The sequence below is a fragment of the Mobula hypostoma genome, chromosome 24, assembly GCF_963921235.1.
Source record: "Mobula hypostoma chromosome 24, sMobHyp1.1, whole genome shotgun sequence".
NCBI lineage: Eukaryota > Metazoa > Chordata > Chondrichthyes > Myliobatiformes > Myliobatidae > Mobula > Mobula hypostoma.
The window spans coordinates 38,181,994-38,194,889 of record NC_086120.1 but is presented as its reverse complement, the minus strand read 5'-3'; the positions used below and the strand labels follow the sequence as shown (position 1 = coordinate 38,194,889).

The 12,896-nt window shown below is 37.3% G+C and overlaps 1 protein-coding gene across 1 annotated transcript in view; it reads left to right on the top strand.

The window, feature by feature from the left end:
- The window catches only part of polrmt (polymerase (RNA) mitochondrial (DNA directed)), an 87,870-nt gene that overhangs the window by 71,330 nt on the left and 3,644 nt on the right, over positions 1-12,896 (top strand). Inside the window, exons 15-17 of the mRNA XM_063032688.1 lie at positions 774-887; positions 5,803-5,855; positions 11,102-11,200. Of these exons, the coding sequence (XP_062888758.1) occupies positions 774-887; positions 5,803-5,855; positions 11,102-11,200 (266 nt within the window). The remainder of the gene's footprint in view (positions 1-773; positions 888-5,802; positions 5,856-11,101; positions 11,201-12,896) is intronic.

The window sequence follows — 12,896 nt, the reverse complement described above, 5'->3', positions numbered from 1 at the left end:
GGTCACTTATACTGTGATTTATAGGTTGCTGTAGAATTGGATTTTTTCTTACTTGAAAGATGCAGTGGGTAAGCATTCCCGGACTGTCTAATTACAATATCTTATGTGACAAATTTTGCATTTTAAAATCCCTGAGGATGAGCTAGTAATGAAGTCGTTTACTAAAATAAAAATACAAAGCAGGTCATGCAGCATCTGGAGAGAGGCAAGCAAAGTTAATTTTTCATATCAATGCCCTGTCTTCAAAATTTCCTCCAAAGCATTGCAGTCGAATTCTCAGAGGTAATCAACAAAATGAATAATGATTCCTCAGGCAAAGCAGTCTAGAACAAAGGCGTTACTGTCTCAAGGTAAGAACCAGGCCACTTAGGACAGAAATTTCTTCAGTCAGAGAGTGGTGATTCTTTGGAACAGTTTAAGACAGGTGTTTGCAACCTGGTGTCCACAGACCCCTCAATTAACACATCATTGATATTTGAGATTTATTTTCAGATGGCATAAGAAAGGTTGGGAATCCTTGAAGAGTACTGCAGAGGCTTAGTCATTGAATATATTCAAAACAGAGGTTGATACATTTCTGGATATTAAAAGGCATATGGGGATAGATCAGGCAACTAAGGATTGAGGGAGAAGTTCATCCATGATCTTACTGAATGACAGACCAGGCTCGAGAAGCTGATTGGCGTATAACAACAGGAAACAGTTGCTATTAGTAATTATGTGCTCCCGTGTACTTTAGGTACTTTTCATGTAAATTCTTCCTTTGCCTTTAGGACTGGCTAACAGAAAGTGCCCGACTAATCGCACAATCAGGAAGCTCAGTAGAGTGGGTGACTCCACTTGGTTTGCCAATCGTACAACCATACCACAGGACCAGAACTACATTAGTAAGTACTACACTCAACATTATCTATCGGCCTGACTAAATCTTCTCATCATCATAAACATCTAAGGTTATCCTATCTATCCTAATCTTAAAATTTAACTGTTTTCACTTTTGGTTAGGAGTGAGTTCCTTTTTCATTGAACAGTACAGTATGTTCATAACATCTGTAAATCAGTTCAGAAGATTTCTTTGTTTAACCACAACTATGGTAAATGGTTTATTACCGTAGGTAGGGTGTGGGAGAGGTGGCAGAGAAGGGGTGCCAGAGGCGGTTGGAGTGGGGGGGTGGCGAGGGTGCAGACACACCCAGCTCTGAGACACCAGGCAAGGTCATTTGATTCCAAACACTTGGCTTATTGATCACTACAGACCAACCATGATTTCCCTTTCCCTGCCGCCTTCTCACTCAGTCCATGATAGAGATCCATATTAGAATCTGGCTCATCAGCACTCACATATGTCACGAAATTTGATTTTTTTTTGTGGCAGAAGTACAGTGCAATGCATAAAACTACTACAGTACTCTATAAAGGTCTTAGACTTACCAGCTATATAAATATGCCAAAGACTTTTGCACAGTAACTTAATAGTGGTTGAAAAAATGATGGAAGCCAATATAAACCAGAAATGAGACTGGAGAGAGGTGCATGTATTGGCAGAGACCCTTCATCTGATCTGGTTCAGACATTCTGTCCATATAGGGTGCCATCATTGTCAGATACTGACTTTGCTAATAGAGACATCAAGTTTAAGGCAACAAAAGTTGTACTATATCTTCTCAAAAACACTAGTCATCAACCACAACATTGTTTTGAATGCCTAGCATCTAACTTTAGGATGCTGTGACCTTCAAGATTGAGAGAAACTAGAGTTGATCTGCATGGGACAGAGAAGACTGAGTTGATTTGATTCAGAATCTCAATCATCTTGATAGATTAGCCAAAAAAAAATTGCGTGCGGTGGGCAAGGGACAGATTTAAACAAGTACCGGGGCAACGCAAGGAAACATTTTTTTTAATAGTGAATTCTAGACTGTGCTGCCTGAAAAATGGTTGAAGCAGATATAATGGTAAGTTTCAAAAAGAAAAATTTTAAATAATTATCTGGGGAAAGCTACAGGTCAAAGGGGGGAGATCAGGGGAATGAACTATTTGGATTGCTCCAAGCTCTATAAGTATCAGTTAAGATTTTATAATCTGACAAATTTACTTCCAAAAGTCTTACTTTCAAAGTTAAAATTATTTATGCAAGTTACTTGGACATTTTTAAAGGCAACATGTTTCTGAGATACAGTTGATTGGTTTTGTTGAAATGTTTTTATCTGCCTTTAAGAATTACCAAACCAACCTACTGAGTTATGCAAGATGTTTCTATTGCAAAAATTGATACATCTTTTGACTTGCTATTTTTGTCCATATATTAATAAATCCATTTCAAGATTCTTATTTCTAAGATTGTTAATCAGATTTTGGATTATTTAATTTGACCTTTTGTCAGTTAACCCAGTACTTCTTATAGTTCAGCTCATAGTGAAAGTATACAATGAACTTTACAACTAGACAGCCCCAGATTCATTTTTTAGTAGAATTATCTTTAACTCAGTCAGACAGAACAAGGACTAGAGTATATAATTAGCCACATGTCTTGCTTTAAGACAGCGGTTCCCACCCCGGGGTCCACAAACCTTTTGCTTGGTCCATGGCATAAAAAAGTTGGGAACATTACTTTAAGAAGATGAAAATGAGCTAGTATATCCGTCCCTAACTGCAATATAAAGCATGTGGACAGATACGGGTCTGGCTTTAAATTTTCACTTGGTATGATTACCTACTAATATACACAGCATGCTCATATTCAGGAGGAAAACAATACCTCCTTTGAGTGAAGTACTCATTTTCCATGGAATCAAAAGATGAATACAAATAAAATAGGATGTTCCAGCCTATCTTGCCACTCAAAAGGAGCAGCTAATATTTCTCCTTTCCCCAATCATCCAGTCATGCCTTAAAGTGCTGTGAGGGTTTTCAACACCTCAGGGCACTTTAATGTTTGATGCACATTATTTAATGAAAAATGTTGATTGTTGATAGGAATTGCTATTGCTCCAAAAGACCAAATTTTATTGCAGCCGCATTATCTGAAGCTTTGATTTTAAAAACTATTTCATAAAAGCTAAGTATATCTGTCTAAGCTTCATCTTCTTCTTGAGGTAAGTTAGTAAGTGTTGACTGGATTTCAAGAAAGCTGTAGTTGGGTCTTCTGGTAAGAGTTAGAGTGGGAGTGCAGTCACCAGTCCAGCTTTCATAACACTGGAGATGAGCTGATTAATCAATATGTGTGCATTAGCATATTCATTGTACTGGAATCATGAGGTAGTCCTTCCAGTGTTTGTATAAACCTCATTCCAGAAAAATGCACAGTGATCAAATATGCAAAATAAAAATAAAAGTTTTTACAGGTACTTATTGATAAATTTAAGGTTTTGTAGGGTCTTATTTCAAATGAGGAGATTAAGTAAACTATACAAACATACGAATTGGGAGGAGAAGCAGACTGATCCAATTGTTATATCAACTCCACGTGTTAAACTTTCATCTCCATGCTTATTAAAGTACCAATCAACCTCAGCCTTAGAAGTATTAAAATCTGCTTTAAGAAGAGTATTCCAAAGACACATGACCTGAGAGAGAGAGAGAAAGAAAGAGAGAGAAATGCTTCAGTTCTGTCTAAAGTAGATAACTGCTTGTTTAAAACCCTAGTTTGAGATTCCCCTGCAAAGACACATCCTCTTTAGGGAGGCTTTGAGCAGCAGATATTGCTTAACACCAAAAATTAATTCACTCCAAAACACCCCAGCCATGACTTACTGTCTATAGTTGGCAGTTTTATGGCATGTCCTCTCAAGGAACAGCTTATTATCAGTTTGGAAATTGATGTCTTATTTTCTTTCTAATATTATGATCACTTTTTTTCCTCATCATAATTTCTATTGCAAAACTTAGGTTAATTCTTTCCCCATCATGAGACCCTTCAAATTCAGGTGTAATATCGCTCAGTCGTCCCTCCTCCATGCTGTGTCAAATCATAGTGGCTTGTGCAAATTAGAAAAGCAGATTATGACTTTTGTGTTTTAATTTATTATGTAGCAAAATTGTAAATCAAACCTAGGATTATTTTTAGGTGGGATAGTCAAGTTACTGACTTTTAACATTTCACTTCTAATCTTAATGCTCATGGGCCACTTTGGTGACATTTATACCTTTCTCATTTTTTGAGCAATAATAAACAGATTGATTTGTTTTATGGATTTTGCCCTCAATGCGCAACACTGGAGCTGAGATTTATGCACTGACAATCTCACTTGTTATAGATAAAGAACACTTGGGGGGGGAGGGGGGGTTGGGAGCAAACTGTATTACATTAGTGTTTAACTTCCATATGATAAAAATTTAATCTAAAGTGTAGTCCAATATATTGGGTTGTACATGATGAACTGTTGCCAGTGTTGCCCTTAGTTACTGAACAAAGCAACAAAATTTCAGCTTTGCATTGTGGAATTTAATGTAATCAGTGTATGATATTTTGACATTGCTATCAGAATTTGATACAGCATTAACCAATGACCTATTTTAAATCAAAATCTTTTATTTATGTTTGAAATTCAAGAACATCTATTTCAAGAAAGGGAATGTTTATAATTATCCTCTCTTGAAGGTGACTCTTGCTAAGTGGAATAGATTGCAATAAATGAATAAAAACATCCAAATAAATGATTTATTGTTATATTTAAGAAATAGTTGTTATCTGATTAAAACATGGGCAATCAAAAGCACAGTGCTGTGCAAAAGTCTTGGGCACATATCTAGAGAGCCTAAAACTTTCGCATGGTACTGCTGCCACAAAAAAACAAATTTCATGACATATTTAATGACGATAAACCTGATTCTGATATGGGTCTCTATTATTTACAGACTGGGAAATGGGGCAGGGAGAGGGGAATCGTGGTTGGGAAAAAGGGAAGGGAGAGGGGAGGGAACGGGAGGCACCAGAGAGACATTCTCTAATAATCAATAAACCAATTGTTTGGAATCAGATGACCTTGCTTGGTGTCTTAGGGTTGGGTGTGCCTACTCCTGCGCCACCCCACCCACCACCTCAGCACGCCTGTCACCTGTCCCGTACTTCTCCCGTCGCACTCCACCTTTGCAATTCCCAACACCATTTGCTCCCAGCAGAATTACAACCTTGCTGTCCGCTCCACATTGACAAATAGAGTACAGTACAAATGTCTTATGCACTCTACCTGAGGCTGCTGCACATTACTGTAAATATATTGATGTAACTAAGGATGATTGAATGTTTCCTTACAAGATTATTTAACTTTCAGTTTTGCCCCCATTTCTTTTCCTTTATTCCACCCTCCCTTCCTACACCTTCTTTGGAAGCCACTAACTTACTTAGGTGCTGTTCCTCTCAAATTCCCCATTCTTCAGGTACGAAACTAGTTTGTGTTGCTGAGCTATTTGTAAATAAAAGAATATTACATTGATTTGCACTTCTAGTTTCAGCTGATACATGCAAATTTTTTTTTTAACTCCCAGCCAGGCTTCTTGAATGAGTGTCACAACAGTTTCTTAGGAAGAGTGCAGCATCTAAACACATTTTCATTTCTAGAAAGCTTTGGTCAAAACTGAATGAAATACAGACTAATATTTCAAACTTAATGATTTTTACTTAAAAATATAGATTTACAGCTTGGGTTCTATTGGGTTTATTAGTTTACAGCTCAATTTTAGTACAGTTTTAAAGTAGTATTTTAAATGCAATATAATGGAATACATAAACTGAAGTTTCAATTTTCTAGATTTTGGAATTATATTCTTTAATCGCTGAAAATATTGAATTATGTTTTACAGCTCAGAAGCAGCCTTCAGAACTTAAAGATGCAGATAAGTCATGATGCAACTCAGTAAGTGTTTCACTTTTTTCTACTGAAGTCCTTTAGTTATAGAAATTGAAGGTTTAATTGTATCTGCATTTAAACTTAAATGTAAGACAGTGTACTTAGGCTCCCATCATGTAGATTCAAAGGTTAATGCTCAAAGTAGTTACTGAACCCAAGTTTAAAAAAAAGCATTGTACGCAGCAGATGTCAGCGCATGTGTTCAGGCACTTATGTGCTTATCCAGGAATTTTTCAAACACATGAGAGTTTCTGTTTCTATCACATTCTTTCAAGCAGGCAGCCCGAAATGTGCATCATTCTTGGGTAGTAAAAAAGTAAAATACCTCAATTTTATTTCACAAAGTAATTGACCTCTGTTTGGATAAGTTGGTATTCCCTTTTCATCTTATTTAGGCCTTGAGAGTTTTATGTAGTTTTCCTCTCATCTTCGTTTGTTCCAAAGGAAGCAACCTGATTAGAGTTTCACCTTGTAATTGAAGCTCTCCATCCCAGAACTCTCATTGTCATGGAGAGAAGCAGCATGGAAAAGGTCCTCCAGCACCAAGTTTGCACCACCCATCAACCCATTTACATTAATCCCATATTTTGTTCTCCCCGCATTCTAACCTCCTAGATTTATCCACCTACCTACATACCAGGAGCAGTTTACAGTAGCCAATGAACCAACCAACCTGCAGGTCTTTTGGATAAGTGGGAGGAAACAGAAGCACATAGGGGAATCCCACACACTCATGGAGAGAACATGCAAACTCCCACGGTCAGCATCTGAGATCAGGGTTGAATCTGTACTTCGGGTGCTGGGTGGTCCTCTGCAGCTTTCTCCATATTCTTATATTGTGCTAGTTGTATGCACCTCTCTGGCCATGGCCCAGTTTCTCAGGTAAGCTCAAGTATAAGTTCACATTCCTTATATTCAATGTCTCACTTGATAAAGGCATGTGTCCTAAATGACTTTGAAATCACCTTATTGGATTGCCCAACTAATTTCATTGATCTGTGGATATTCGTATCACTATATATATCAGTATATTTGTTACACTATCCTCCTAGTATCCTCCCAGTTACTGTGTATTCCCTTGCCTTATTTGCCAAATGCATCATCTTACACTTCTGTGATTGAAGATTTGGTACTCTTTGGCCCTATCTGGGCAGCTCATCTTAAAGCTGCATTTAACACACTGTTACAACATTCAATACTTAAATATACATGATAGTAAATTAAAATGTTAGCATACTTATCGATTTTCTGGTTAAAGATTGTTAGATAAATAAAACCCCTATCGATTTGCTGGGCATTTCAATATTTTGCAACTTTTCATATCAAAAGAGGGAAGTTTATTGTACCTTCAGAATTAATAACCCACTTTGCTAATGGATGGCTGATAATATGGTATTTCTAACACTTTTGCCTGTATTATTAGAAAGCATCTAAACATAAGTTTTGTTCATTGTTCATATATAAACATTTGAAGAAGGGCCAATAGTTATGTGACACTGACTTTCAGTACAAACATTTAATCCCCAACAAGCATCAAAAACCTAATTAGTTAACTTTTATTGCTGTATTGATAAATTAGGCAAGGCACTCCATTATACCCTTAAAGTGTCCTAGTGTTTGCATCTTATTTTGAGAGACTGATACACCCTGATTGTGTGAATCACTGAAATCCTCCATTATTTGTAAATTGAGCATAAAAATCTGGGAACATTTGACTTGTTGATGCAATGGGTAAAGTATTGATTCATCTCCTCCAATTTGTGTTTCATTCTTCTCATGTAGAGCTCAATAAAATGGCTTCCAGCTGAAGCCTAGTTTGAAAAGTGTCAGTTATTAATGCTTATAACATTCTTGTAACCTATGCAGGATTGAATATTTGGATGTGCAGTGCATGTGAATACACTTCAATTAGGAAGTTTTCAAGTGTCAATTCTTGGGCTGGAAAAGAATAAGACCAAAATAATGTTTTTTGTTCCAAAGCTATTTTCTATCTATGAAATTCAGAGTGTAGCTCTTGTTGATTATCAAGCAGTCCTAGATTATTAAAAGTAAAATTGTATCTTTCTACCATCATGGCACCTCTATTTGATTGACATTTTCATTTCCAAGTTGAATCTTCAACAGAATCTACTTTTTAAATAAAGGCACTGGCATTGTGATAATTGTGAATAAATTTATCAGACTTACTGTATTATCCCTCTAGTTAGCAAGTATGCTGAATTGTCAAAAGAAATTCAAAGATTTTCTGTATTCACCTACAATTTTGACTTTTATCTCTTTATTTTACTTACTGCCACTGACAATCTTCTGCAATTCTTTCCCAGTTCTAATAAAAGAAGAGAATTGCAAATTTTGGTCAATATTTTTATCTTTTAAAGATCAACTTAATGTTTATTGGTAGGAAATTATTTATGTACGCTGTCTGTAAAGACCTGAAGTGAAAGCATTTTGATGTGCCCCTACAGCACAATACAGCCACTAATTGAATATAAATTGGAAATGTCAGTACAAGCCTATGGGGCAGTAATATGCAACTGAAAAATTCACAGCACTGTACTTAACTTCATTTTAATTAAGCCTGCCAGTGACATTCATGGTCTTCTACCTCTTGTAAGTTACTGGTATGGTATTTGACCAAAAGTTTGACATCCACACTCACCCCATTTGCACTATAGTTTATCATTGTTGCAGAGCTCATTTATGAAGAGATCCAACCCAACCCCTAGCTAAAACAGTGTGAGATTGCCTCCTGCTGGTAGTGCAATTTCTTTGTTTCACTCCATTCTCAGTGTGCAGCCATTTCTGAATCAGTCGCACGTGCACCATGTCCATTACATTGTAGTAGAGTAGAACAACTTCATATCAGTGCTGCTAAGTGCACTCATAAGACTTACCAAGAATGCCTTGAGCTACTCAGCATGGATCAGAATATCAGAAAAGAAGCCAAGAAGAGCACATGCCTGAAATAATTCCTTTTATATAAATTGAGTATGATTGTTTCCCTCACAGATCTGGCCTTCAGTTCACCCAGGTTTTAGGTATTTGCTGTACTCAGGTACAGTCATAAATCTTCACCTCAAATATTAGACCCCAACTAATGTTGCAGTCACAAACAAGAGAAAATCTACAGATGCTGGAAATCCAAAGCAGCACACACAAAATGCTGGAGGAGCTCAGTGGGCTTGTCAGCATCTATGGAAAAGAGTAGTTTTGAGCCGAGACCCTTCGTGAGTCCTGAAGAAGGATCTGAGCCCGGAATGCCAACAGTTTACTCTTTTCCATAGATGCCCCCTGGTCTGCTGAGCTCCTCCAGCATTTTGAGTGTGTCGCTTTGGTTTTCCAGCATCTGCAGACTTTCTCGTGTTTTGTGACTTACTTTTGTGGAGTGTTTTCTGCTTGGCTGTAACATGAAATGTGAAAGTAGCAGTGTTGATTTGATTTAGTGCAATTTCCCAAGCTGGACTTTGATGGCTTCATTTAAATGCAGAGGTTTGCCTTAAAATCTAGGCAGAGGAAGGGAATGTTGATGTGAGTTATTCGGTGCCTTAGTCCATGAAGATATTATCGCTTTTTGTTAATGGTTAAAATTGTCAAACTGTCAACTAAAATAGTACCAGTGTAAATTCCAAAATGATTAATTGTTTACTATACAGGGTGATTTATTTTCAATTATAAAAATATGCACTGGTTTGCACTAAAATGTTTGCATTCATAGTGTACTCATTTATTTCAATCTCAACTGGCGTATATTGTCCAATGTATTAGCTCTAGTTTCTGCTGCAATTCTTCACATTGTTTTGACTTCATTTCAGTCCTTTGATCTTCTGTGTCCCTGGCCTGTGCTTCTGTTTTTGATTACTATGAATCAGTGCGCTGTTATGTTACTGCACTAGGTCCCCTGTGGATTGTAACATTTCCTGTCTTGCATCCTCTTTCATTTAGATAAAAGTAACTAAAAATACCTATTTCATTCCACATGAATATACATTGGTCAAGTTTATTATTTGTGGTGGGGTTTAATTTTTTTTTTAAAGATCTGTGGTTAGCATTCATTTCTGCAAACCCAAAACCCAGTTGATTTACGTGGTAACATTTTTATCTCTAAATTAAATTGTCTTAAGCTGAAGATGGTGTTGTAATTAATAATGTTCTTTGATAAGACGATCGTATTCTTCAACAGAACCCAAGCAATTTCCCTCTAGTGTTGGTCCAAGTGAGTTGGAGAATGGACAGTCTTAGGATTCACAATCCTTTATCATGGCTGATTTAGAATGACTAAATCTAAATATATTTTTATTGTTAGATACAGAAGTTTGAAGTTTAGCAAGCTTTGAAAATTTTATTTCATTATGCTGTGAAAAATCTTCACATAAGCCTTTCATCTTTATCCCTCAGCATTAGTAAAGAAGGTGGTGCACACAACAAGATATCCAAAAGCTCACCGGTGTCTGTTATCAGTGCAAAGAGGTGGAATTTGTCCCGAGTTTTACCACATAGATGGTGCACCTAAAGCAGGGGATCCGAACCTTGTGTATGCCATGGACTCCTACCATTAACTGAGGGGACTGTGGATTTCAAGTTGGGAACCCCTGATCTAGAGATTGGCAGCACTTTGCTGGGATGTTAGTGTTTGACAGCAGTTAGGTAACTTGTGGCCTCCTCCCATTTTTGAGGTGTTTTGTTCCTACAGGCATGGAATATGATTGTTTCAATGTTTATTATCGTCACATACTGAGATACAGTGAACTTGCATACCATTCATACAGGTCATTTCTTCTATAACAGTGCATTGTGGTAGCACAAGGCAAAGTAATACGGAATAAATTGTGACAGTTACAGAGGAAATGAACTGCAGGCAGACAATAAGGTGCAATGTCATAATGAGGTAGATTGTGAGGTCAAGAATCCATTTACACTTTAGGGGGCCCTTTACCACACTTAACTATTGAAATACATTTTTGCCACTAAAAATGTTTATGCGTTTTCACTACCATACTTATTTTCATAAATGGATGTCGCAAAAAGGTGACAAGAAATAGCTCAAGGTATATGGGAAAGCTATAAATGTATCTTTTCATGTACTATGAATAGATTTAAGATCATCATTGAATTCTGTTGATTATGATGTCGGGTAATATGTGTAATTTGCAACCTTTATTGCTGCTGAGAATTGATTCAACTGCATGTTCTAACATCAAATGGATCACAGTCTAAAATAAATTCTGACCATATAGTTTTGATGTTTGCTACAGGCAACCTGACACAGTCAAACAGAAGAATGCTTTTCCACCAAACTTCATTCATTCTCTTGATTCAACTCATATGATGTTAACAGCACTCTATTGTTACAGGTAAGGTATTGACTGACAACCTTACTACTGCTGAAATGTTTGAACTCATTTCTGTAAGCTCATTTTAAAACACTCTGATGCTTATGAATCCTTAAGTTATGAAATTCACTTACAAATCTTAACATTTTTCATCCATCTAATAACTATATTTTGCTGCAGTAAGATAAGCAAACTTCACCCTGTACAAAAATCAATACAGACTTTTGAGTCCTGTAGGTTCCTTCAGAAGTTATACATACATAGTGGTGTAGAAGTATTTTTTTGTAAAATTAAAATTGATGACTTCATGCTCCAACGATCTTTATACAGGTTTCAGCCAACAGACAAAAATGTAGTGATTTGTTATCAGTCATCGTTTGCAGAAGGTGGCTTTTTGCCTTTCATTCCTGCTGACAGAAGTTTGTTTATTCAAATCTATACCGATGAGTTGGTTCTTTAAGGTTGTCATAGCCTGGGGTGATAGTGGGGATAACCTCCCACTACCTTGCAAATGCTCCTAAGGATGTGAGTCTCAAGTAGTCTCTGACAACCAAGACCGGCTCCTGACCTTCGCATGTGAGTTAGCTACTAAACCCAGCGGAACAGTTTCCACTGACAGGAGAAGGGGCAAAGGTGGCTTACTGGCGCCTTAAAAGCAGTTGCTTTGGCCACGGTTGACAGTTCATCTAGAAGGAAAACTCTGATCTCAAACCTCCTCTGCCTTGCGGCTATACCACTCATGGGGGAGACTTCGGGAGTAAACCCCAAGGAAAATTCCGGAGCTGGAGTCCCTGATACAGTCCTATGGTGAGTTCTACGCTGACTGGCAAGTCCTGCCATGCCACTGGTGCCTCACGGTATCGGACTCTGCCATTCTTTTGGATTTGTTAGCTGCATGGAAGGGTGGTGCCTGGAACATGGACAACAGTTCGCTCTCCACATTGTCCTGCCCCGGCTTGCGGATCATGTAGGTAGCTGGGACGCAACAGCCCTGTCAACCCTGACCAACGGAGGGCCTCATCTAATGAGTTCCATTTCCACCAGATCAACACAGTTAACTTGAACCGGCTGTTTATATGCTATCCTGTTTAACACATTATGTAGTACTTTGCTCCTTTATCTTTTACTGTAATTTTGAACCAGATGGCGTTAAGTACAGTTGAACAATATCCCTGAACTTCTGATGGCAGCACAGGATTGTTGAATATTGGAAAGACTTGCCTTGATCGAAACAGCAAAATGGCTTTGCATACACTACGAGTTCTGAAAAGTGGAATTAAATTGTATTTGTTTTTCATTTATGGCATGGTGCAAGCTAAGTGCTTTTCCCACAATGCCACACTGAAAAGAAAATTGGTTCAGTCATCATAGTGGTCTGAATCAAAGCTGCAATCAACAAGCTACCCCTACTAATGGTTTACTGGAACAAAACAAATAGATTAAAAGCCAATGATTAATTTGGAGGGTAAATTTACAAATCCATCAGACAATCAAGTAAGCCATGTTGCACATGACTTTTAATAGTCACAGCTAAATAGAAATTTAACCATCTAATTGGAAATAAGACTTTCACAAACTTGTTACATTACTTTATAAAGGGTAATAATTTCAGTTTGTTTCAGAGAATGATGGTCTGCAACCATAAATACTTTCTGGTATTGATTCTAATTGTCTTTGCATGTATTTTACGGCCTTGGCCTTTGAACCTGCCAGCATA